Source organism: Pleurodeles waltl, chromosome 12 (assembly GCF_031143425.1).
Source record: "Pleurodeles waltl isolate 20211129_DDA chromosome 12, aPleWal1.hap1.20221129, whole genome shotgun sequence".
In the NCBI taxonomy this organism is placed as follows: domain Eukaryota; kingdom Metazoa; phylum Chordata; class Amphibia; order Caudata; family Salamandridae; genus Pleurodeles; species Pleurodeles waltl.
In genome coordinates this window covers 686,041,741-686,064,370 of record NC_090451.1, presented here as the reverse complement: position 1 = coordinate 686,064,370, position 22,630 = coordinate 686,041,741, and the positions used below count along the sequence as shown (strand labels likewise).

The window sequence follows — 22,630 nt, the reverse complement described above, 5'->3', positions numbered from 1 at the left end:
TTACCCAACGCTACACAAGTGATTCTGTTGGCAGCAGTGACTGAATTTAGCCTCTGGGAAAAGTTTTTATAGGGACCTCTGGGCACCTGCAAACAGTATACTGAGTAGAGGAAAAAGCAGCAACAAGTAGAATGAAGAGACTTTTGTGAGATATATCATTGTGAACACGGGTGGATAGCAAGACTTCCAAACCTTCTAAACCCTGAGAGTCCCGTACCCCTAAAGATGCATAAAATGTCCCACCCTAAGAGCACTGGCAGCCCAGGAGGCTTGTTTGTTCAAACAGTACACTCACCAAAGTCTTCATTAATCAAAAAAGGAATTCTGCCAGGGATAAGCAGCTTCTAAAAAAACATATTGACACTACCGGAGGCTGTAAGAGACGAAGAGCCCGAGGCATCAGACTCAGTAGTGGGGAAGATACCTGCAGAAGTACTTTCTGCCCCGTTTCCTGCAGAAGTACTTTCTGCCTAGTTTCCTGCAAAAGTAATTTCTGCCCAGTTTCCTGCAAAAGTAATTTCTGCCCAGTTTCCTGCAGAAGTAATTTCTGCCCAGTTTCCTGCAGAAGTAATTTCTGCCCAGTTTCCTGCAGAAGTAATTTCTGCCCAGTTTCCTGCAGAAGTAATTTCTGCCCAGTTTCCTGCAGAAGTCATTTCTGCCCAGTTTCCTGCAAAAGTAATTTCTGCCCAGTTTCCTGCTAGATTGCCGAGCATATATCGGATGATGTCTGTCTCAGATCTTCGGCTGGGAACGCAGCATTAAGGCCAACACTCGCCTATCCTCTAGTTGGGACAAACAGCATGAACATGAGCACGAAGGGCCCCCGGGGTCAGCCAATCCAATCAAATTGATTTCTTGGGGACCCTGATAAATGGAAGCAAGCGGCCGGCAACTCACCTCAAAACCAGTATAGGGAAAGAGAACAAACAGCTAATCCACTTGTGCTCCCAGAGAATACCCCCGAACACGTGGAACATACAAAATATAAGAAACATTGCGGGATAAAAGCAAACCTCTCCTTAACATCTGTACAGACTTCTTAGAGACTCTTTTGCAGCAGAAACTGAACGAGATTCACAAAATGAATCTTTATCAAGAGGAGGCTAATAGGAAAACCAATGAGCAGATTGGGCTACTTAGTGACAAATTGCAGCTCCTGAATTCCAAACTATCTCAAGTAGAACAGAGAGTTTCTGATGTAGAAGATTATAAAAGTAAGATGGATACGGTTTTTCCAAAACTACAACTCAAGTACACAGATCTACAGGGGAACATTGACGATCTGGAAAATTGATCAGGAAGTTTGAATTTGCACTTCATTGGCATTCGAGAAGGGCATGAGAACGGGACCACTGCCATAGCGGTAGTAGCAGAGTTGATCAGCAAGAACGTCTGCCCAGGCATGCCTTCCAAGGATTCAGACTTCACCATTATGTGCACACACCGGGTCCCTTCCACAAAGAACCCCAATTCTAAGCATCTGAGAACTATTCTAGTCAACTTTGATGATTATGGGATAAAGGAGCGGATATTGTCTAAGGCTATTAATGCTAGGGTTTATCACACAACTGACAATTTTTCTTTCAAGGTGTTTTCCGACATGTCTATATTGGCAGATATGGGGCATGATTGATAGTTTTAAGTCTCGTGGCACACCAGCGGGCATTGTTCAGCAATCAAAGTTGAAAGTCTTCTACAAGGGACATGTGCAAATTTTTCATACAACAGAGCAGGCAAAGGCTTTCTTGGATCAAATTCACTCAAAATGACTTGTCCTTTGTTAAAAGCTGTGGCATGGTCACTGGTGTTCATTAACTTTAACAGCACCGGTGCTTGCCTTTTTGTTGATTTTTGTGATTGTTTGTTTTCGTTTTTTTGTTTAGTGTCTCGGAATGTTTTGGAGGAACGTCTTCCAGCTTCCTAAGGATCCCGCCTTGGTGCCATATCAGTGCGCTATCAACAAGTGGAGGGGTGAAGAGGTGGAGCGCCAGGGAGGACAGGATGGTATCTCCAATAGAGGCTCTGGGTGGGGGGCGCCTCTGGATTCAGGGAGTAGGAGAGGAGGCAGGGGTGGTGGGGAAGGTGGGGTAGGAGGTACAGGGGGGAGGATGGTGGGGCAGGGGGGACTGAGAGAGGGAGGGGGAGAAAACAAGCTCTTTTAAAAGGATTGTTTTAAACATGTATCATCGGTGGTAGCAAGCCATATTACCTGCAGCTTACATTTAACTACATAAAGACTAGCCTGAAAGTCATTTCTTGTAACGGCAATTGAATTCTTAATAGATGCAAATATGGGGTCTTATTAGATGGTTAATGTCACTAGCCCTGCAGATAGTTTTCTTACAAGAAACCCATTGGAAAGGTAAGAACTCTAAAGTCTTCATCCCAAAGCAATTTTCTTACTCTTATTTTGCCTCTCCAGGGGCAGCAATTCGAGGTGTAGCTATTTTCCCTAAAAGTAGCATTCATTGGGACTTTAGGGAGTTGATACAGGATCCTGGGGGAGGTGGCTTTGGCTCAAGGTGTTGGCAAAGCATACCTCTCTCAACCTGGTAAATGTTTATGGCCCTATCAGTGATGAACCTGATCCTTTATCCAATATATCTCAGACTGAAATAGGGACAGCAGGTGCTCCAATAGATCTCTCATTAGATACATCTAAAAAGGCCAAAAGACAGTTGGAGCCTAAGACTAAACAGGGGTTGACGGCGCTCCGGCAGGATTTTTGGCTTGCAGATCCTTGGTGGTTGGAAAACCCCGCCAGCGCCCAGTATATCTGCTATTCTCAGTGCTACGAAATGGCATCTCATCTTGATTTTTTCTTATCATCCCAATCCTTTTTATTCACGGCTGGAGATATCTAATCTAACGTCTTTTCTGACCACTCCGTGCTGTTAATGACAGTGAATCTAGGTATCCAGTCCAAAGCAAAATCAGGATGGCAGCTCGATAGGGCTCTACTCTCCAATCAAGAGTGGGTACAGGAAATGTTTTTTTTTTTTTTTAATGTTTTGAAATCAATAGGAACACAGCTTCACTTTTCTCTGTCTGGGAGACTTTTAAAGCTTCTGCGTAATGCCGCATTATACCATATAAGGACAAGTAATTTAAGGAGTGCAACAGGCCGGTCAAGGAGCTTTAATCTATTTGAGAAATTAACACAAGGGGGTTTTGAATTTACCCACAGAGCGTGACACATTAAAAGAACTGGAGCAGGCTAAACAAAACCTGCGTAATTTTTTTTCATTTTAGAAGAAATTAACTGCTCTAAACCTTATCAACAGCAAGTCTCAGAGGAAGGGCAACAGGCCAAGCGGGAGAAGTCCTTGGTAAGGCAGATACAAGATCTGTTCACTCTTAACAGTCTCAAGGAAAGACGAAGTAGCCCAGGTTTTCCTTAGCCATTTTAGGTGCCTCTATGAGGCTGTATATCAGGTACTCCAGGCTTGTATAATACAACATCTTAGCTCGCTTGATATACCTCGGTTCCCTGGCACACAGACTGACTCTGACATGCGAAATAACAGATCTTGAGGTACTGGAAACCTTAATGACAATGTCCATCGCAAAAGCGTGCCGTGCCAATGGCTTTCCTTCAGAGTTTTAGAAGGTATTTGCCCCACAGCTCGTGCCCTTTTTAACCAACCTTTTCAATTACATAAGGGAAGGGGAGAGGTGCACCCCTCTTTCGATGAACCCCTGATAATTAGCTTTGTGAAAAAGGGCAAATCCCCGCTTAATGTTAACTCTTAAAGACCAATCAGTCTACTCAACGTGGACTATAAGCTATTAACCAAAATCTGGCCAATTCAAATGTCGCCCACAGCACAAGTACTGATACATCAAGATCAGACTGGCTTTGTTTACAATCGATTGATGGCCTCCAATACAAATTTTCTGATTCATGCTATTGATTATTTTTCATGCAATCAAACGCTAGCTGTGGTAGTCATGGTTGACACCAAGAAGGCTTTTGATATGGGTAATTAGGACATGCTATCTTTCTCCCTGTGGCAATTTGGATTGCCCTTACAATTTGTAACCATGCTCAAAAATCTGTATCCAGGGGCAAAGCCCAAGGTGGTAGTGAATTCCTGCATGGTTGGTGAGATCTCCATTAACAGAGGTGCTTCCCAAGGGTGCCCTTTATCATCTATATTATTTGCCTTCTTCATTGAGCCTCTGGTGCAGTGGTTCCCAAACTTTTTCGATCCCCGGCTCCTTTGACCTATTGGCCGTGTTGGCCACGGCTCCCCATTATGTTACTTTTTTTTGGCGGGTGGGGGAACGTAATCCCAGCCTGTACCTGTACCTACACTATTTACAGTTTGACTTCTTTATTCTCTCGTTCAGGTTCCTGAAAACCATTTATTTTAAACTATTTATTTTCTTTTGTCATAGGGATATTATTAATGGTACTCTGGCGCCCTCCGCTGGTCACAATAATTAATGCAGGGGGTTTTGTTTCCAAAACCACGGTGAAAAGCTACCGATTAAAAGCACCTCCGAGTGGTTTCCAGACTGTGTGCGGCGCCCCTGGCTAATTTTGACGGCGCACCAAGGAGCCGCGGCGCACAGTTTGGGAACCACTGCTCTGGTGAATAAATTACGTAATACACCTGGGTTGCGCGTACCACTGGAAGAGATGCCAAAAATAAATTATTTGCTGACAACATGGTGATGTATCTGAAGCCAGATGCAGTTAACATGCAGCTGGCGCTCGCACTACTGGAGGAATACTGGAAGACAGAGGCATTACTGTTTAATGCCTGTGGTGAACATCTTCCGACTTTTTTGCATTCACAGGTGAGGTCTCAAGGCCTGGTCAGGTATCTGGGCGTGTATGTCACTACTGATTATCCACTATGTGACATTTTTAATGTGCAGGAAGACTCATGATTTGCTAAATAGATGGGTCCTTCTACCGTTAACATTGATTTAACGGGTGGCATTGGTTACGATGTCGAGTTTGCCATTGCGGTTGTTCTTGTGTTCTAACATTCCAATCAAGGTTAATAATCAATATTTTCGGGAACTGGGCACCTTTATGGCACAACAAGACTCCCAGAATTAAGTTTAGCTACCAAAAAAACCCAAATATAAGACACTGCAGGAATGGTGTAGCAGACTATTGGCTATATAATACGTACCAGATACCAATGTACTTTTATTTGCAACTTTCAGAATGTAAATTGTTTTGCCCTTTCACTCTCCAGGCAGTGCTATCTCTCTGTGCTTCACCAAGGTAAATGTGGGACCACCGCAAAGCAAATGTTTATGATAGTGTACCTTTCAGTCACTATTCCATGTATATTTGCTTATGATACACTGAATGATAAAAATGTATTAATGGATGGATTAATGTATGAATTATTCTTATAACTTGTATGCACTAGACACTTAATGAGCTCAAATTAAAAAAGGGGGGGAAAACATAATCATCATTTGCTGCATAATCTGCAGATTTAAAAAAGAAAAATGGTTCTAGCTGAAACAGATTCATAGTTACTAGAAATATATTGTAAACGTGTTGCCTCTTAAAGGAAGACCCATTGCAAAAGTTGACGGGTCACCTTTCAGTTGCTAATTGCTGTATTTGGGTATTACACTAGTAGTAATGAAGTGAAGGTTTTGCCCAGTTAACATGTTCAAAATGACAAACTTAAGAGTAGTACTATCCCAACATGTGCTGTAATACACCACATAATTTGCATTTCCTGACACATAATTTAGTCATCCCTGTTGAACAATTTGGTCCCCCAATGCCACATAATTCTGCATATCAAAGATAAGTAGAACAAATAGCAGGTTTGAGGGCAGTGTAGTGCATTGCATACCGGTGTCCTTGCAACTGCTGCATCGTCGCACTGCAGGTCAGGCACATCTTACCTCGCGTTCCTCTGCCCTGAAGCTTGCGGCATTCCTTCTGCTGCTGCAGCTCTGTCTCGTTCTCCTCAGGGATGGTCTCCTGCTCCATGGAGGTCCCCTGCCAGTCACTAAAGGCCCTCTCGAAGGACTTGGCAAGGCAGGCAGTGATGGCTTTGGCCTTCTCCGCCTTGTTGCACAAGAAGACGCGGCACTGCAGCTGTCCCCGGTGCTTGCAAATGTAGAGGAAGATGTTGGGTATGGCAGGGTCGGCTGTGCAGCAGGCAATGTCGTGTAGGTACGTCTTGGTGATCTGTCGCCCACTGGCGATCTCCTTCACCTCCAGGTATCGGGGCCGCACGACCAGCGCATGGTCCTTCTCCTGCGGCTTACCCTGGCAAGCGCTCAGCAGCTGCGCCACCACCTCATGCGTCTGCTCCACCTGCAGGGAGTAGATCTTCTCCACACCTAGGTAGTGCACCTTGAAAAGTGGATCACCATGAGACAACCTCTTCACCTTGTCCTTGCCAAACTTCTGTCGTAGGACTGCCGGGGACTTCCTGATGGTCTTCACCAGGTGGGAACTACTGAAGGACATTTTGAGATTTCTTTGTTTGTAGTTTTTAAGTTCTGACTCCTTTACGTCTTTGGCCGCTAACAGTTTTTTGTTTTTTTAGACCAACTTAGTTATTTCAAGTCCACCGTAAATTTATAGTTCAGCTGGCATGGACTATTTTTACAGCTGTTCTTATCCAACTTTTCTTTATTTCTTCTTCTTTGTTACCTCTTGTCCCTTTTCCCTTTCTATCAGGTGTCCTTTTCGTCTTCAGAATATTTATTTGATTTGTTTGACCCGTGGGAAATGTAGTATCGGTGGCTTCTTGGGGTCTTATTGTGTTGGGAATCCTGCTACCTGGTTTCCTTCGTTTTTCATTGCCTGTCCTCACATCTCTGTCTGGGCGCGTTTCTCAGGTTTCGCAGGATTTTCAGCTTTCTAGGGGAAAAATAAAGAAACTTTAATCATCAGGGTTGGACTTCACACAGAGGCACATCTTACATCATCTTTTTCTTTCCAGCCTCTATTATGAGATTCACGAGGTAGATTAGTGGTAAACCACAAATATACATACATTACAGAATTATGAAATATTATTTACAGAGAAAATAGCAACAGTTCCACTATCAGCAGTCACTTCCAATCACAGAGTGATGTTCCAGTTTAAGGTACTCTTTGCCTAGCAGTTTAAACATCACTGTCTGTTTAAGGGGGCCATCCCATAAATAACCTCACAACAGAACTCAAAATCTAAAATAACATCATCAAACAAAGAAATATTCTAGAATGCTTGTTGTTGGTGACTGCTAGTAGGCCTGGGCAAAGAGCATTGTTTTAATCAGCACCCTGGAAGGCCCCTTTAATTCAATACGTCATTACATTGTTCGGCTCCACCATATCTGCAGAAAAATCTCTAAGTTAGACCCTGTATATATATTCAACTGCAGCATCTATGACCATTACTCACTGTTACTTTAGCCACACTCATGGTCAGGGTGAGTAATCGGGGTATTAAATAGAGGAGGCATTTTTCCCGCCAGTCATTACAAGTAGATCTCTTATGGCGGGAAAAAAAGCTAGTGGAAACATTTCTGGTAATTCCCGGCATGTGGTATTAATGGACCTTTCCACATTGCTGCTACAGGTCCTAGAACGTGCAGAGATGGTTATAATTGAGTGAAGAGGAAATGTTGCCCAGTAACCAGATTACCAGCCATTTTCCACCCTGCACAGCTGTTGGCACGTCAATGCTGAGATGCGAAACATCTCCGCGATTCTGGTAACAAAGCAGAGCTGGCCACATTGCACTCAGATGCTCCTAGTGCGTCACAAATGACGCAAGACGCATTCGTGCAGGTCACGTCACAGAACTTTTGCGCATGTGCAAAAATATTTAGCAAATCAATTTTAGGAAATTACACCAGCACCAAGATAGTCATATTTGAAGAGCACATTTATGTTTGTCAATTTCTAATAATGTGTACACCACAAAATAAATCAGTTCTCTGTTTCCCATGGTGCAAAGCAATTTTGATTTTCTCAAGTAACAAAAAAAAATGGCGATCATTTGTAACCCACTCATGCAGTTGAAGCATCTGTAAAAGCGCTTTTTCTCAGATTCGGCATCTTAAATGTTCGCCATGTTTAATTTCTTAACGTTGGTACCAAAAAGTCCCCGGTTGTACTCTAGATCCCATATTGTTAGGGGTGCTGGTGGTAGATGGTGGGGCTGATGATAATGAGGAGTAAACTCATGAAATGGATAGTTTTTATGTAGCTTTTCTCTCGTTTCTTTCAGCAGTAACTAGCAGATGTTTGTATTACCTAAGTTAAAGGTTCCTGTACTCTTTCTGAATCTCTTATTTTTGGGAATGTTGTGGGTGAGTAGGTGCTGCATTCTGTTGACAAAACATCATTTTATGGGGGGTCCGGGTTGAGCACGAACTACTCAGAGTTCGGACCCCTTGTTTTTCGAGAGGGAGGCACGTCAGAAAAAAAAATGTTGGGAGAGGTTGTGAATGGAAGACATCTTTCTGATTCTAGAAACGTATCTTCTTGCCTTGTTACTGGTGGGGAACATGGTGTTTCGATTTTAGAACCAATACTGTCGAGGTCACCTGCTTGGGCCCATCTTGTTGGGGGAGGTTTGGGTGGAACATGCTGTTCTGATTTTGAAACATGTATTGTTGTGTGAGCTGCAGATAAGGTTCTCTCACTCTAATTCCAGAATGCTTTTTTTTATAAGGGTTCTGGGTGGGGTCTCATTGTTCTTTTTCTGGGACTATTATTTTTGGAGATTTGTAGGTCTCTTCCGCTCGTCTGGACTCCTACTTGCACACATCACACGCAAACGGAATCCCAGATCCGACAAGTCAAGCCTTCTTCTTCATCGCTCCGAAAGCGTGGCATGGCCTGCCGCTACATATTAGAGCTTCTGCTCACTTCCTGAATCCTGCAAGCCAAACACCTGGCTTTTCGAGTAGGTCCACTAGGACCTAGATTTGGCGAGACTCACACCTGCTCAGTGTCAGGATACCCTCCCGGTGATAGTGCGCTCTACAAATCTAGCTAATGCAACATCACACTTCTGTTTCAGTAATCCTAATTTTTGAAGTCACTAGGGCTAGTCATTTTTTCCAGACTCTAGAATCCCTCTCACTAGGGACGTTGCTGGTTGGAACAAGATTTTCTGAGTTTGCATCTGAGCAGATCATAAAGGAGAGTGGCTTGCTCTGAATTACAATGTTCCAATTCTGGAATCCTACCTTGGTATGCTGTGAGTGACTTTCCACCTCTCTGATACGGGAACCGTATTTTTTTGCGAGGTAGCTCAAATCAGTGCCCGGTTCCGATTCTAGAACCGTGTACCTCCTAAGGGCACCATTCTGACACCAATATCCATACTGGAGGGATGTTTGAGAATTGTCACGCTGTTCTGATTCCAGAACTTTTGTAGTTGTCATTTCACGAGTTGTGGCCCATCATTCTGATGGCCAAGTCCTCACTGACAGGGAGGTCACTCATAGCAAGACAAAGTCCTCTTTTCATAAGAATGTTATATCTAAAAACACAAAGTTAGAAAGTTGCACGTGGAACGCCAGTGGTGGCTTGCAGGAGTGAAAGGGGTGGGGCAGCGCGTGGCGGGAGGGTGTGGGGGTGGTGGACAACAAAACAAATATAATGAAAAAAGTACCTTTTTTTGCTCTTCGACACGTCTTGACGCTCCCATCCGCTCCTAGACTAGGCTGCGTTAGGATTGGACGGAGCACCCAGCAGGGGTGTTTTGTGTCAGAGTGGAAGTCTGCTTGCTGTCTCCAACCCAGCAATGCGAGTCTAGTGCACATGTGTGTTTGGCCGGCCTGAGACGGCCGGCCAGACATACATGCGCACTGAGGGGTGAGTGCTGTGCACTTCCCCTCCTCCCCGTCACAACTCCATGGTCCCGCCCCTTTCACTATAAAACAATAATAAACTACATTTCTTATTGTGTTATAGTGAAAGGTTTGCAGCTGCTGGCAGGGGTACGACGGTCCTCCGCCATAGCGGAGGAGCTGCCCCTGGGGAACACAGCACCCTAACTGTGGAAAATGTATTGTTAGGAAATAGCCTGTGAGAAAATATTGTCCTGATTTTGGAACCTTTATGGTAAAGGCATTTTTTCACTACCAGGACATATTGTATAAATGGTTCATTTGTTGGGAAATTAAATTTGGAAAGTTGAGCATGGGAACAGTGTCATTATCCGGAACCTTCATTGTTAGGCAGTAGCTTGTGAGAGCATAGTATATTGATTCCAAGACCTTGATAAGAAGTGGCATCCAAGTGTTCAGCTGCCCGAACCTTCACTGCTAGGGCACCTGATTCTAGAATCTTTAGTGTGGGAACACTATGTTCCCTTCAGGAACCTTCACTGCTAGGGCACATGATTCTAGAATCTTGTGTGGGAACACTATGTTCCCTTCCAGAACCTTCACTGTTAAAACACATGATTCTAGAATCTTTAGAGTCGAAACACTATGTTCCCTTCCGGAACCTTCACTGTTAGGGCACATGATTCTAGAATCTTTAGTGTCAGAACACTATGTTCCCTTCCAGAACCTTCACTGTTAGGGCACATGATTCTAGAATCTTTAGAAACTTCACTGTTAGGGCACATAATTCTAGAATCTTTAGTGCACTTGATTCTAGAATCCGGAAACGTCACTGCTAGTATTTAGATTGTGGCAATACAACATTCTCACTCTGGAAACTGTTGCTACAAAATCTCTCCTGTACACACTCCACGTTACTCCAGTTACAACCTGTGTTGTTGGGAAGGTCACAAAGGTAGCAGAAATTGTCATCTGCCTATGTTTGATTGGCCGGAACTTTCACACATTTTCAATACTACAGATGCCCTTGTGGGCGCAGGGGGGAGCTGAACGTTTTGAGGAGTAACACGTAGGGAAAAAGGGGAGCTGTAAACTTGGGGCACTCTTCGGGTCTATCCTGCAAGCAGGTGACCAGACTAGACGTGCCTGGTGGTCTGCAGATGGTACTCGGACATTGCTGGCCGATGAGGACAATCGATAAGTACGGGAATACCACACCCACCATGACATGCGTGATGCTTACATGGCTGAGATGACATACCGCATCACTATTACCACTGCGAATGAAAAGCATGAGTGTAGTACTTTTAGTGGTGTGAACGTGCATGATTTAATTACAGTGTGCTTTTAGGTGTTATTTATTGATATGCACCTCATTAATGTCAGTGTTTTTTTTTAATTCATAACTGTACTTTGTGTTTTTAATGAAGACCATAAATTAAATTTAAATTAGTTTATTTTCAGTGAATGTATATGGTCTTTTGTGGTTGATGATGTCACCAAAAGCCCTGGATGGCAGGCGAGGCTGGACTTAGTCATCTGGTCTGTCTCGTCGGCCATGCACACTTCCTTAAAGAAAGACCTAGCATGTAGGTGTCAAAGGTCAGCGGTTCCTTCACCCCTGCTGCGACGGTGCTCTCAGATTCAAACAGGGCTGATTACTAACTGGTATTCTGCAAAGTTGCCTTCACCCCTACCCTCCCGCCCCCCTGGCAAACCTGTTAATTGCCCTTTACACATACAAATCCCACCCCCTGGCCAACCAAGCACCTCTTTGTGTCAGTAATTCATCGCACCAGCCCCCTCTTGGGAATTCGCGCCCCTCCCAGCCCAGGCACGTTTAAATGGTTATTGTGGGTGGAGCCGGGCCGTGAATTAACTCCCCACCGGAGTAAAAATCTCAATCCGGCTTTAGAGGTCTCCCGGGTCGGGTCACAATCTCCCTGGGGGTGAACTGTAGTCCGAAATCACACCCTGGCGGTGACACGAGTGCATAATGAATAGGGTGGCCATTGTTATAGCGCTCACTGCTTTCGAACTCTTGGCGCTAGAATAATGCGCGTTATTCGCGTCCACTGGTATTCATTGTATTGATTTCGGAAGGATGAAAGCCGAGTTCGATTCCGAGAGGAGTCGAACCACCAACACTTGTGCGGCAGGCACTCCAGCCCAGCGGGTATCTCCAAGCTTTGCGGGTTGCCAGTATGACTCCAATAAGTTTATGGGCCGTGCGTCTAGAAATCAGGGGCTCGGGCCTGTAAGTCACGAATACGAGGCGCGCTGCCTTGTATGAAATCAACCCGCTTCTTCCAAGAGGTGAATAACACATCCGGCTACAGTTTTCAGCCTAAGTACCGTCATTTTTAGTTTTAATATATAGGCCCATATTTATACTTTTTGACGCTAAACTGCGCTAACGCAGTTTAGCGTCAAAAAAAATTGCGCCGTCTAACGCCATTCTGAAGCACCATGCGGGCGCCGTATTTATGGAATGGCGTTAGCCGGCGCAAGCAGACCGGCGCTGCCTGGTTTGCGTGGAAAAAAACCACGTACACCAGACAGCGCCGGCGTAGGGGGAAAATGGCGTATGGGCGTCTTAAAATGGGGCAAGTCAGGTTACGTCGAAAAAATCGTCGTAACCCGACTTGCGCCATTTTTTTGCGACGCCCATCCCCCATCAACATGACTCCTATCATTGTAAAGATAGGAGTCATGCCCCCTTGCCCAATGGCCATGCCCAGGGGACTTCTGTCCCCTGGGCATGGTCATTGGGCATAGTGGCATGTAGGGGGGCACAAATCAGGCCCCCCTATGCCACAAAAAATAAAAAAAAAAATACTTACCTGAACTTACCTTAATGTCCATGGGATGGGTCCCTCCGTCCTTGGGTGTCCTCCTGGGGTGGGCAAGGGTGGCAGGGGGGGTCCCTGGGGGCAGGGCACTCTGGGCTCATTTTGAGCCCACTTGTCCCTTAACGCCATCCCTGACCCAGGCGTTAAAAAGCGGCGCAAATGCGCCGTTTTTGGCCACGCCCACTCCCGGGCGTCTCTTTTGCCCGGGAGTATAAATACCACGTAAAGGCCTGGGAGTCATTTTTTAAGACGGGAACGCCTCCCTTGCATATCATTAACGCAAGGAAGGGGTTCACGCTAAAAAATGACGCACACTCCGGGCACTTTGGCGCCCGAAGCGTCTAACGCCAGAGTATAAATATGGCGTTAGTTGGCGTTAGTTTAGCGTCGAATTTGCGTCGAAAAAAACGACGCAAATTCGGCGCAACCAGAGTATAAATACGGCCCATAGCGTCTTATCACTTTTGCGTGATTCCCATGTGCGCCCTGCACTTGTAAAGTTATCTAGGTTAAACACATTATCTAGGGCTTGTACGTCTGTTCAGCTTTTTATTTTGTACTTTAAATGTAGCTACGTTAGAAGTCACTAGACTAGTTAGATGATAGACTGCTGGTTACGTCCGTGTCGAGGACTAGCTCAAATTAGTATTTTGATTGTCAACAAGATGAAAATAGCGTCACGGTTTCTCGCGTGGCTGGCGGACTCGTTTCCGCCACGCAACAACGAGAGGTGGGACAGTCTACAGCCCTAATGCTGGGGGTGGGTACAGGCCCTGCACCCATACTGGCAGATTGGGGCAGAGTGCAGGCCCTGAACCTACCCAGGACAGAGGAAGGCAGTGCATGCCACTTCACACTAAGGCCCTCATTATGAACATTGGCAGCTGAGACCGCCATGCCAGTGGCGGTGGTAATGACCGTCAATGGCATGGTGGTCTCAGCGGCCAAATAATGAAGGCTGTGGGGACTGCCATGGCGGCCTTCCACCACCGCCAGGCTACCGCCGGCAGGCAGCCTGACGATGGCAGAAATAATTAAAATGTTTCCGCCCGCCGGCCCAGCAGAATGTTATTTATGCGGCTGGGGGGGGTCTCGAGGTGGCTGGCGGTCAGTGAAATGACCACCAGCATGAACACAGTGGTAAACACCGCCATGTTCATAATGACCCCCTAAGTGTCTGTTCACTAAGGGCCACCAGCCCTCCCACCAGACACTTCCTAGCAACTCCGACTCCTCAGCAGGGCAGCCAGCCACTGGAGGAAACCTCGCACAGTGTAAAAGCCCTGCCTGCTCCCCCCCTCGTCCACCAGGCAACAGCCGCATCCCACCAACCACCCTCTTCAGCTACATTTCACAGAAAGCAATTTCCACCCCAACCACCATTCCTCGCAAGCCCTCCTATCTATCGGACACCACTTGCCCCATTTGTTTTTCGTTGCCTTTCTCCCAAACCATGACTTCCTCTGCCCCCTTCCCTCTTGCGTCTTCTTTCCCATATTTATCTCTCCCCCACACCCCATCTCTTCCGTTTCTCCTCCCCGACGGAGACAGCCTGACACTCCCTTTTGTTTGCCGGCACGTTTGGCTAACCCTTGGAGACTGTTTCATTGATCAATCCCAGTATTTGCGACAATGAAAGCGCACAAAGAAGTAGAAGTCACCTCTAGGGGGCAGCACTTCCAAAGAAGTTTTTTTGTTTTGTTTTTGTGCTCGCGAGGAAGAGGTTTGGCACAGAAAAGTTAAATTCTGGGATTAACAATGGTTAGTTTGAACGTTGCTTCATGTATGATGGAACTTTTTGTTTTTTCCTTCTGTTTATAGTATGATGGGAAACCATCTAAACAAAGTTCGCCCCAGGGAGCTACAGTGTGAAAATGAGTTGTGGCGCTGGCGGAATAACTTCTAGGCAGCTCCCGCATTCAAACTACAGACTTCAAAAGGGGCATTTTAGTTTTAGTTTTTCCGTTTACAGTCATGCAACTGGTAACACATTAAAAAATATCGATCAGTGTTTCTTTACGCAGGTACTATCTAAGGGTCCAGAAGTCTGTCTACCCGGTGCTTTCAGGTGGCAGGCTGCACCTGTCACCCTCCACCCCACAGGGCCCCCCACAAATAAAGAGAGGTCGGAAAATGCTGTGGCCACGAAGGGAGGGCAAGCGTTAGTCAGTAGCGCACATTCAGGGCTTGGCCTCTCTGCTGGAAGCCGGAGCTGCGGTCTTGTTCGAAGCGCTGACCGGGAACGGGCGGCGGACTGGGTGTGTCTGTGAGACGGTCGGGTGCGAAAAAACTGAGGAAATGTTTATTTTTCTTTTATATGGTGCGCACGTAGTCCTGATTGACGTCAGTGGTCTTTAATAAAAGGTAAAATTAGACACTGTAAACTTCTGGATTCGAAATAATTGAATCGTAAATTGCCTCCCACACGTGTCCACCTCACAGAAGCGGCCTCTAAACGCACGAAGTGGCTGAGTGAGTTATCTGAAGCCCCGAAAGGCGAGGGGTGCGGCGCGAAGAGGCGCGAGATTTAAAAACACCAAAAGTGAAACCCAGGGGTCTGTGAGCCGAGACCCTTCCTTACCTTGGCCGTGAGAGTCCGGAGGGTGGCGGGCACCGACTGGGCCTTATCTGCGCACACAGGCCCTTATCCTCCCTGCAGGCCCGGCCCCCCTCGCACCATTGTGGGCAGGCCCGGCGGGGTGCTGTGAACCGCTGATAGGGGGGGCCGTGTTAAACAACACCCTCCCCGAGTATGCAGAAGTCCAGGAGGTGTTTGTGCCCCGAAGCAGGGGAGTGCCAGGTAGATCGCTAAACCAGCCCAACTTGTTCAGGGATCGCCTGGTCAGACCTCCCCCAAGCACCTCTTGACCTCCCGCAAAGCACCCCATCTTTATTTTATGTACTGACTGGGTTTTAAATAGCGCGCGCAAGCTGCTTGTACGAGTCACAGCGCTTTACAGTGTAAAAAGTGTCACCATGTTGCATTTGTGTAAGCGATTGCATAAGAATTACTCAATGGCCTGGCAGGTTACAGCAAGAGTTGAAGACCAACATTACACAACGTTACACAAGTTTCACAACCTTTACAAATTATACACAGGAAGATGGCAGAAATAGACCTAGCTCTGCTCTTGCCCCAAAAATATCATCTTACCTCTTAGAAACGGCAGTAGTGTGGTACCCGGAAAAAAGAGAGATTCAATCAATCAGGATTGGTAGAGCACACTGCTCACAGTGAAGGGTCTCAAGGCACGGAGTGGTGGTGGGGGGTCCTCTGTGCTTCAGTCAAAGAATCAGGGCTTAAGGTCCCCCCTGAATGGAGTTAAAGATGGTGACTGCCTGGGATGCAGGGCAAGGTGTTCCAGCTCTTTGCTGCTGATTTTCCTCCAGCCGAGGTCTTCCGTATGGGAAGGTCTGTGGAGTGGGAGCTCTGCCGGGGGGTCAGCACGTGATGCTGTGGTAGAGGTAGGTGGGTCCTAGGTCGCGGAGAGCCCTGTATGCATGCACGAGGAGTTTGAAGTTGATTCTTTTCTCGATGGGGAGATTCAGTGTGATCTCTAGACTGCACACATCACTCCAGATGTGCACCATTCCAGATGTGACCCGGAGAGCCCGGATACTGTGCTCTAAAGGAGGGGCCATACACCCACGCATAACACTTCCTAGGGTAGCAGGATTCATGGTGAAGGACTGCAGGAGGCTTTTCATAGGAGGAGGTTATCACTTCAACTGCTGATCACAAGACATCCACCGCAGTAACACTGCAAACACTCCCCCCCCACCCCCAATCCCCTCCCCCACCCCCAATCCCCTCCCCCCAAGCTGTCACTGTAGCTGAAAAAAGTCACCTATTTGGACTACAGAGCAGTTGGCGTGGACTATGGAGGGGCACACGATGGCATCTTGCCCAACCACCCCTGTTACCTCCCACGCTGTCCCCGCCTCCGCAATACAGAGCATGGGGCAAAAGGTCAGCCCACTTCACCCATTATCTTGCAATGTGACGGTTGGCATTTTGCCTGGTCACACATTCACATCCTAAAAAGAGGTGCAGTTCAGTCCAGGAATGGTGGACCACTGCTTTACAAATGCTTTTTTTCTTTCCAAGCAAGCACTGGCAAAGCAAATAGGTCTAGTGTTGTCTGCCAGCCTTTTGGCTTTGTCAATGCTTGTTTTGCTATTTTTTTCCCGAAAAACCTGATTATTGGGAAAACTCCAGTTCCGTCACCTATCTAAAAAAAAAAAAAAAAAAAAAAAAAAAAAAAAAACCAAGAAGCTGGCTATAAGCAAACATATTTTGGTTTCAAAATGCACAAATAGCCATTGTAGACCCTGGTACACAAGGGGACTGTTTTGCATGCTGCTCTTCTGTTGCAAGAAGCCAGACTGGACTTATGTCAGGCGCGAGTTGCTCACTCAGACCTGCTGTTTTCTCTGCATCGTAACAACTGCATTAATTGTTATTTCCCGTAGTCCTGCATGTGTAATGGGAAAACAGAACTACAATTAGCAGTAAACAGCTAAAAGCAGAACAAAGCTGCTCATACTCGACATGGGATGCCTTCAAACCGCAGTACTGTGTCACACATATAGTATAGGCAGGGTCACTGGAATTATGCGATTGTGCGCCCGCAGCGATTTTCACATGATTAGAGATTTGCCACGTTTGCCACATAATCCATCTGCCGCATAATCTGCACATTTTAACAAAAAAACAATTTGTTTCTAGCTCAAACAGTTAAAAAGTTACCAAGTATGCAGTGACACGTGTTGCTGATTGGTGGGAGGCCCTTTGCAAACCTGGACTGGTCACCTTTCCTTTGATTATTGTTATATTTGGGCATCAAATTGGTGCTAATGAAGTACAACCAAGGCCCAGACTGCGTTAGCAAGTTTTAAAATGACCAAATAATGAAGTAAAACTATACCAAAATATGCTGCATTATGCAGTATAATTTGCCTTCGCATGCCGCATAATTTGGCCCTCTTCTGACACACAATTCCAGTGGCGATGGGTATAGTTGAAACATAGGTCGAGGGTTGCATGTTTGAGGTGAGCACTGAGGATAGATAGGGTAAACAATCAATGCCACAAAGGAGGCAGATAGGGGCCTGGTGGGCTTATTTTTATGTATCTGAAACCGGTTCAAGTCAAACAGAAACAATGTACCAAAGAAACAGAACAAAGAACAATAGTTCAGAGTTTTCACATCGACCAAAGTGAGCTGTCGTGGTGTCAATCCTTTGCACGGCCATCAAAAGCAAAGACAGACAAATAACTCACCTACATCCAATAAGTGTAACAGGTATAAATGCACTTCTAGGCTCCCTCTGACCTCCAGGTGTAGGCTCCAGTGCTTGTCTCCGAAAAGGTCAGGGGTCATCTTTGCAGACGGAGAATTCCAGCACGTAAAGCGTGGAATTCAAAATATCTTTAGGCGCCAAACTTTCCTCAAAACAAATGAACTTCATCTGCCTTTAAAAGTAGGGGGGTGTTGTGAACTGTAAACATGCCCACTAAGAGGTGCATGAGGCCTGCACACAGCTGATAAGAGCATCATAGCAAGGGCAAGGCGCCCTCGCACCAACCCGCGCCACACTGCGCAGTAGTGTGGGTCCCTGGCACGAGAGCCCTTCAGTGTTGCATGTAAACAGGACACCGTGTACTGTAAATACCCCACCCAGGATGCTGTTATTGAGCCCTACAGGGACTAGACTGACTTGACCCCATGCAAAAAGAACAGATGATGGACAGAATAATTAACAAATCAAATATTCACCCCCAGTCAGTCAGTCACAGATCGGGGTTAAATCCATAGTTTTTTGGTTCGTCATTCCATTCCAGTTTAGACCCGGCCATATGCAAATCAGTGTTGACCCTGCTCCCCATGGGAACAGTCCAGCTTGAACTGCCAGGTCCCCCCTGGGACTAGTTTCGGGGTATCACCCAGGCTAGCTTGAATCCAGGGGCACAGTGAGCACTAGACCCACGTCTGGGAATACCCTTCCCACGTAAGGTGACAAATGCAAAAAAAACAGAAGATGGATTCAATTCAGAACAAAATCCTTTTGCTTTTGACCCCATAGGCAGGGAGCTGAGGGGGGGTTCAAGGAAATTACCATGCACTGCTCACCGGAATCTGGGGCGGGTGAAAGCTTTAACATGCTCCCACAAGCAAGGAGAGCCCTGCTTCTGTTTTTGGGGTGGGCATAAGAATCGAGGTTGGGGGTGTAATGCAGCAGGGAGCAACCAGGGCTGCAACAAAATACAAATGATGAAGGGGGAGGGCAATGGACCAGCCAGTAGTAAACAGGCGTAATAGGCCAGGGAACAGGCATGCGTGCAGTGGGTGAACAGACAAGGACCATCCAGGGTGTGCCAAGGACCAGAGAGCAGTCGGGGGCACGACTGGCCGGAGATCAGACAGGTGGGCATAACAGACCAGAGAGAGGCAAGAAAGCAGCCTGAAAGCACGACAGACCAGGGAGAAGCCTGATGCTCAGAGCTGAAAAGGTGTGCACTACAGCAGGAAACAGCCATGGAGTACAGAGGGCAGAGAGAGGCACACTGCACTAGAGAAGCAGACAGGGAGATACATATATCTGAGAGGAGCCAGGAGTAGAATAAACGACACAGCAAACAGGGGAGATTCACCAATATGGGTTTCAACCAGTCTTGTTCTGTCAACTTAATCCAATGCCGCTCTGTCGTAGATGAAACAAGCAAACAGATCTACGTTTTTTTTTTCCCTTTCTCGTTTAATGGAAATCAAGGCAGTGGGATTCTTATATATGTGCCTCTCCCCTTGGCCTTCTCTCGAATATATATCGAGAAAGCCCTTTTACATCTAATTGTGGAATTCCACAGTCAGACAAAGGTAAGTTTGAAATGATCTAACACATCCAGCCTATTACCAAAGATACACACCAACAATTGCCCAAAGCAAGGCTGTATCTTGGCGGGACTGCTTTTTTATTATACGTCCAATCCTCCAGCTCTGGTGGACAGAGTCGATGCTGGGTAGCTTCACAATTATCAACTTAACCTGCACAGACGACTTGGAATTGTTAGGCTGGACTTCTACTGGTCCAAGAGACTCTGGAACAAACCGCACAGTTATAAATCAGGACAATCTCTGGACCATACATCTAACAAAAGTAATGCCATTTTCTTTTCAATCTTTGAAGGTTTCTGGGACATTATCAAAATCCAGCTGGTTGCTGACTATCCAGACTTGGATTACAATTTAAATTACAAACATCTTCAGTCCATTTCCAGCAGCACCCTGAGTATTCTCCCTGGCCTGAAGAGATGTACAGGAAAACACTGTGGAAATAGGGGGTTCAAGGGTACCGACGACCCAGTCTTGCCTTATGGTTCGGCTGTATTACATAGATATAATAATTCGAAATTGGATGTTCTATGGAACAATTCATTGTTTCTGAATTACAGAAGTAAACTTGCATTCGTACAGCAAGCGAATACCAGGTATAAGCTAAACCTGCCATTAGAGTCATAGAAACTAGACAATATGCAATAACTTGATTACCACAAATCTCTCTGATACCTGCAGTAACTCCACACATCACCACAGAATTACAGTGGATGGTTTCAAGAAACTACTCAGTGGAATCAAAAGCACAAAAAAACCTAAGGCGGTAAAGTGTGGTAACATGCAGGTAGATTCTGTCCTTTTCATAATCTTCAGGAGAACAATAAACAAACATACCGCCATTAGGTACCTCTAATCGGGTAATTATTGTGCATTTCCAGGCACGCAGTACAGGGACTGCCGTAAAGCCAGTATCCCTTTCATTTGTTCAGCAAAAAGTTGTATTTCTGCCCAATGACCTGCCTTTTACATGGTCTGGTGATTCACCATTGTAATGTCACAACCAGACTGTAATAAGAACATTACGGTCACGTTTTTGTACAATATTACATACGTCAAAGGACATTTTATTCCATGAAAAGCAAGGTCACACCATCTCCTATAACTTCTCTAATCCTTTGTGCCTTGCTCCCTTAAATGTAAGGGATAGTAAGGCTGCAGACGTGAGGAATAAAGTGATTTTAGTGCACACACCAAAAGCAGCTAGTAAATAACTGTAAAAATATATCAGAAGTAGAATAGTGTAGTCAGATAGAAAACCTCTGAATGAGTGGAATGAAAAGGGGGAGAGTGGCACTGTGTCGATTGGAGTGGCGTGTCGTAGAGGAAAATGGCATACAAAGGAGTGGTATAGAGTGGAGTGGCATAGAGTAGTGTACGCTGGAGTGGTGTGGATGGGGTGGTGTAGAATGCAGTGGCGTAGAGTGGTGCAGTGTAGAGTGACAGTGCAATGGGGAGTAGTGGCATAGAACAGAGTGGCACAGAGTAGAGTGGCGCAGAGTGGAGTGGCGCAGAGTGGAGTGGCGCAGAGTGGAGTGGCGCAGAGTGGAGTGGCGCAGAGTGGAGTGGCACAGAGTAGAGTGGCACAGAGTAGAGTGGCACAGAGTAGAGTGGCACAGAGTAGAGTGGCACAGAGTAGAGTGGCGCAGAGTAGCGTGGCCTAGAGAAGAGTGGTTGGTGCAGAGTGGAGTAAAGTGCAGTGGCGGAGGGCAGGGGCATAGAGTAAGGGAGTGGGAGGGAAAAGAAGCAACATGGCAGGAGGGAAAGTGTCCCGGTGACATGCAATCAGTCACCCGGTAGCCTGCGTTCAGAGGCACATTCCTGCTATCTGTAATACTCCTCTGCCAGGTGAGTGTTAACACAAAGCATAAACTCGCAGGGTGGAGTTGTGGCGGGGCCTGTGTGCCACACATTGCACAATCACCTGTAACTTGTATTACACAACCAGCTGGCACCCCGGCTGGAGTACATTCCAGAAGCAGAGAGGTGCTCCCGGGCTCAGAGTGAGTGTGGGCAGCGTGTAATCACACTCTTGCGAGACAGGCGCATGTGACACCTTGGGACAGTCGCGGCTCTCTAGCCCAAAGAACATTTGGATTCTGGGAGTCGGCGTTTTGGTTTATTCATCCGTGTTTGCCCCCCTAAATCTCATCACCCTATAAATACTGGCGGGCAGAGCCATGTGAGAGCTTTGCAGCTATGCGCTCTCCGACTGGTTACGAGCGAGCACCCCAAGCGCTACGAAGCCGCCTATCTGTGGCAGCAAGCCCTAAGATAAACAAACAGGAGCATGGTTTTTTAAGCGTATAGCAGCACATGCTTGACCAATGCCATAAAAGTACATGGAGCCGTACTCCGGTGAGGTCACTGGGAGCTTTTTTTCGGGCTCCCCGCCAGGTCTGTAGTTTGCAGAAGAGTTTATTTCCCTGTGTGTCACTGACGTGGCCTCATGTACAGTCAGCTTCCGCCTGCTGCTCGCAGTCCAAGAGTGAGATCATGGTCTGGGAGGAAGGGGACGTGGGAAAGGGTCCATGCGACGGTGCCAAGCACATGGGAGAGGAGAAAAACATGGCGGCGCGCATGGAGCACCGCCGAACCGCGGCACAGCGTGGGCACATCTGCCAGCTTCTCAAGGCTAACATCCGGGCGCTGCTTCTGTAGCCTGGCAAGCCTCCTGCCCATCCCTAGCCCTCATCGAAGGTCCTGTCACAGCCCTTCTTTCGGTGCCAAGGGCCCTGTCTCCTGGCAATGGGGAGGAGAACCCCACACACTTTATCCAGGGCTGGCACTGGGCCCCACAGTCAGGTGAACTGGATCTCACTAAAACATGATTTATTTCTTTAAGGGATTCCTCTGTCTGGAGGTCTGCAAAGTGGTTATCAATTACACGGCCTGAAAGAACAAGCATTTTCAATGTAACGGGTCTCGCATTTGTTCGAGTTAAAGCTATGTTTTCAGTGCTTTACCGATGCTGTGTAGGTGGGCTAAACATCGGAAAAGGCATGACAGTATGCATTTCACAAATGAAAGCAAGCGGATTTTAAAAGGAATGGGCGGAGCACTTTGTGCTCGCCCATAAAATGGGAAATTATG

The 22,630-nt window shown here is 46.6% G+C and overlaps 1 protein-coding gene across 7 annotated transcripts in view; it reads right to left on the bottom strand.

The window, feature by feature from the left end:
* Positions 1-22,630, bottom strand: part of LOC138268737 (low density lipoprotein receptor adapter protein 1-B-like) — a 55,571-nt gene that overhangs the window by 15,303 nt on the left and 17,638 nt on the right. For 5 of the 7 annotated variants that reach the window (XM_069218708.1, XM_069218709.1, XM_069218712.1 and 2 more), the window contains exon 2: positions 5,890-6,859. In XM_069218708.1, coding sequence (XP_069074809.1) covers positions 5,890-6,463 — 574 coding nt within the window. In that variant the 5' untranslated portion in view covers positions 6,464-6,859. Of the gene's footprint in view, positions 1-5,837; positions 6,860-15,225; positions 15,316-22,630 lie in introns of those variants that run through there. The other 2 variants (XM_069218710.1, XM_069218714.1) reach the window with 2 other exon arrangements.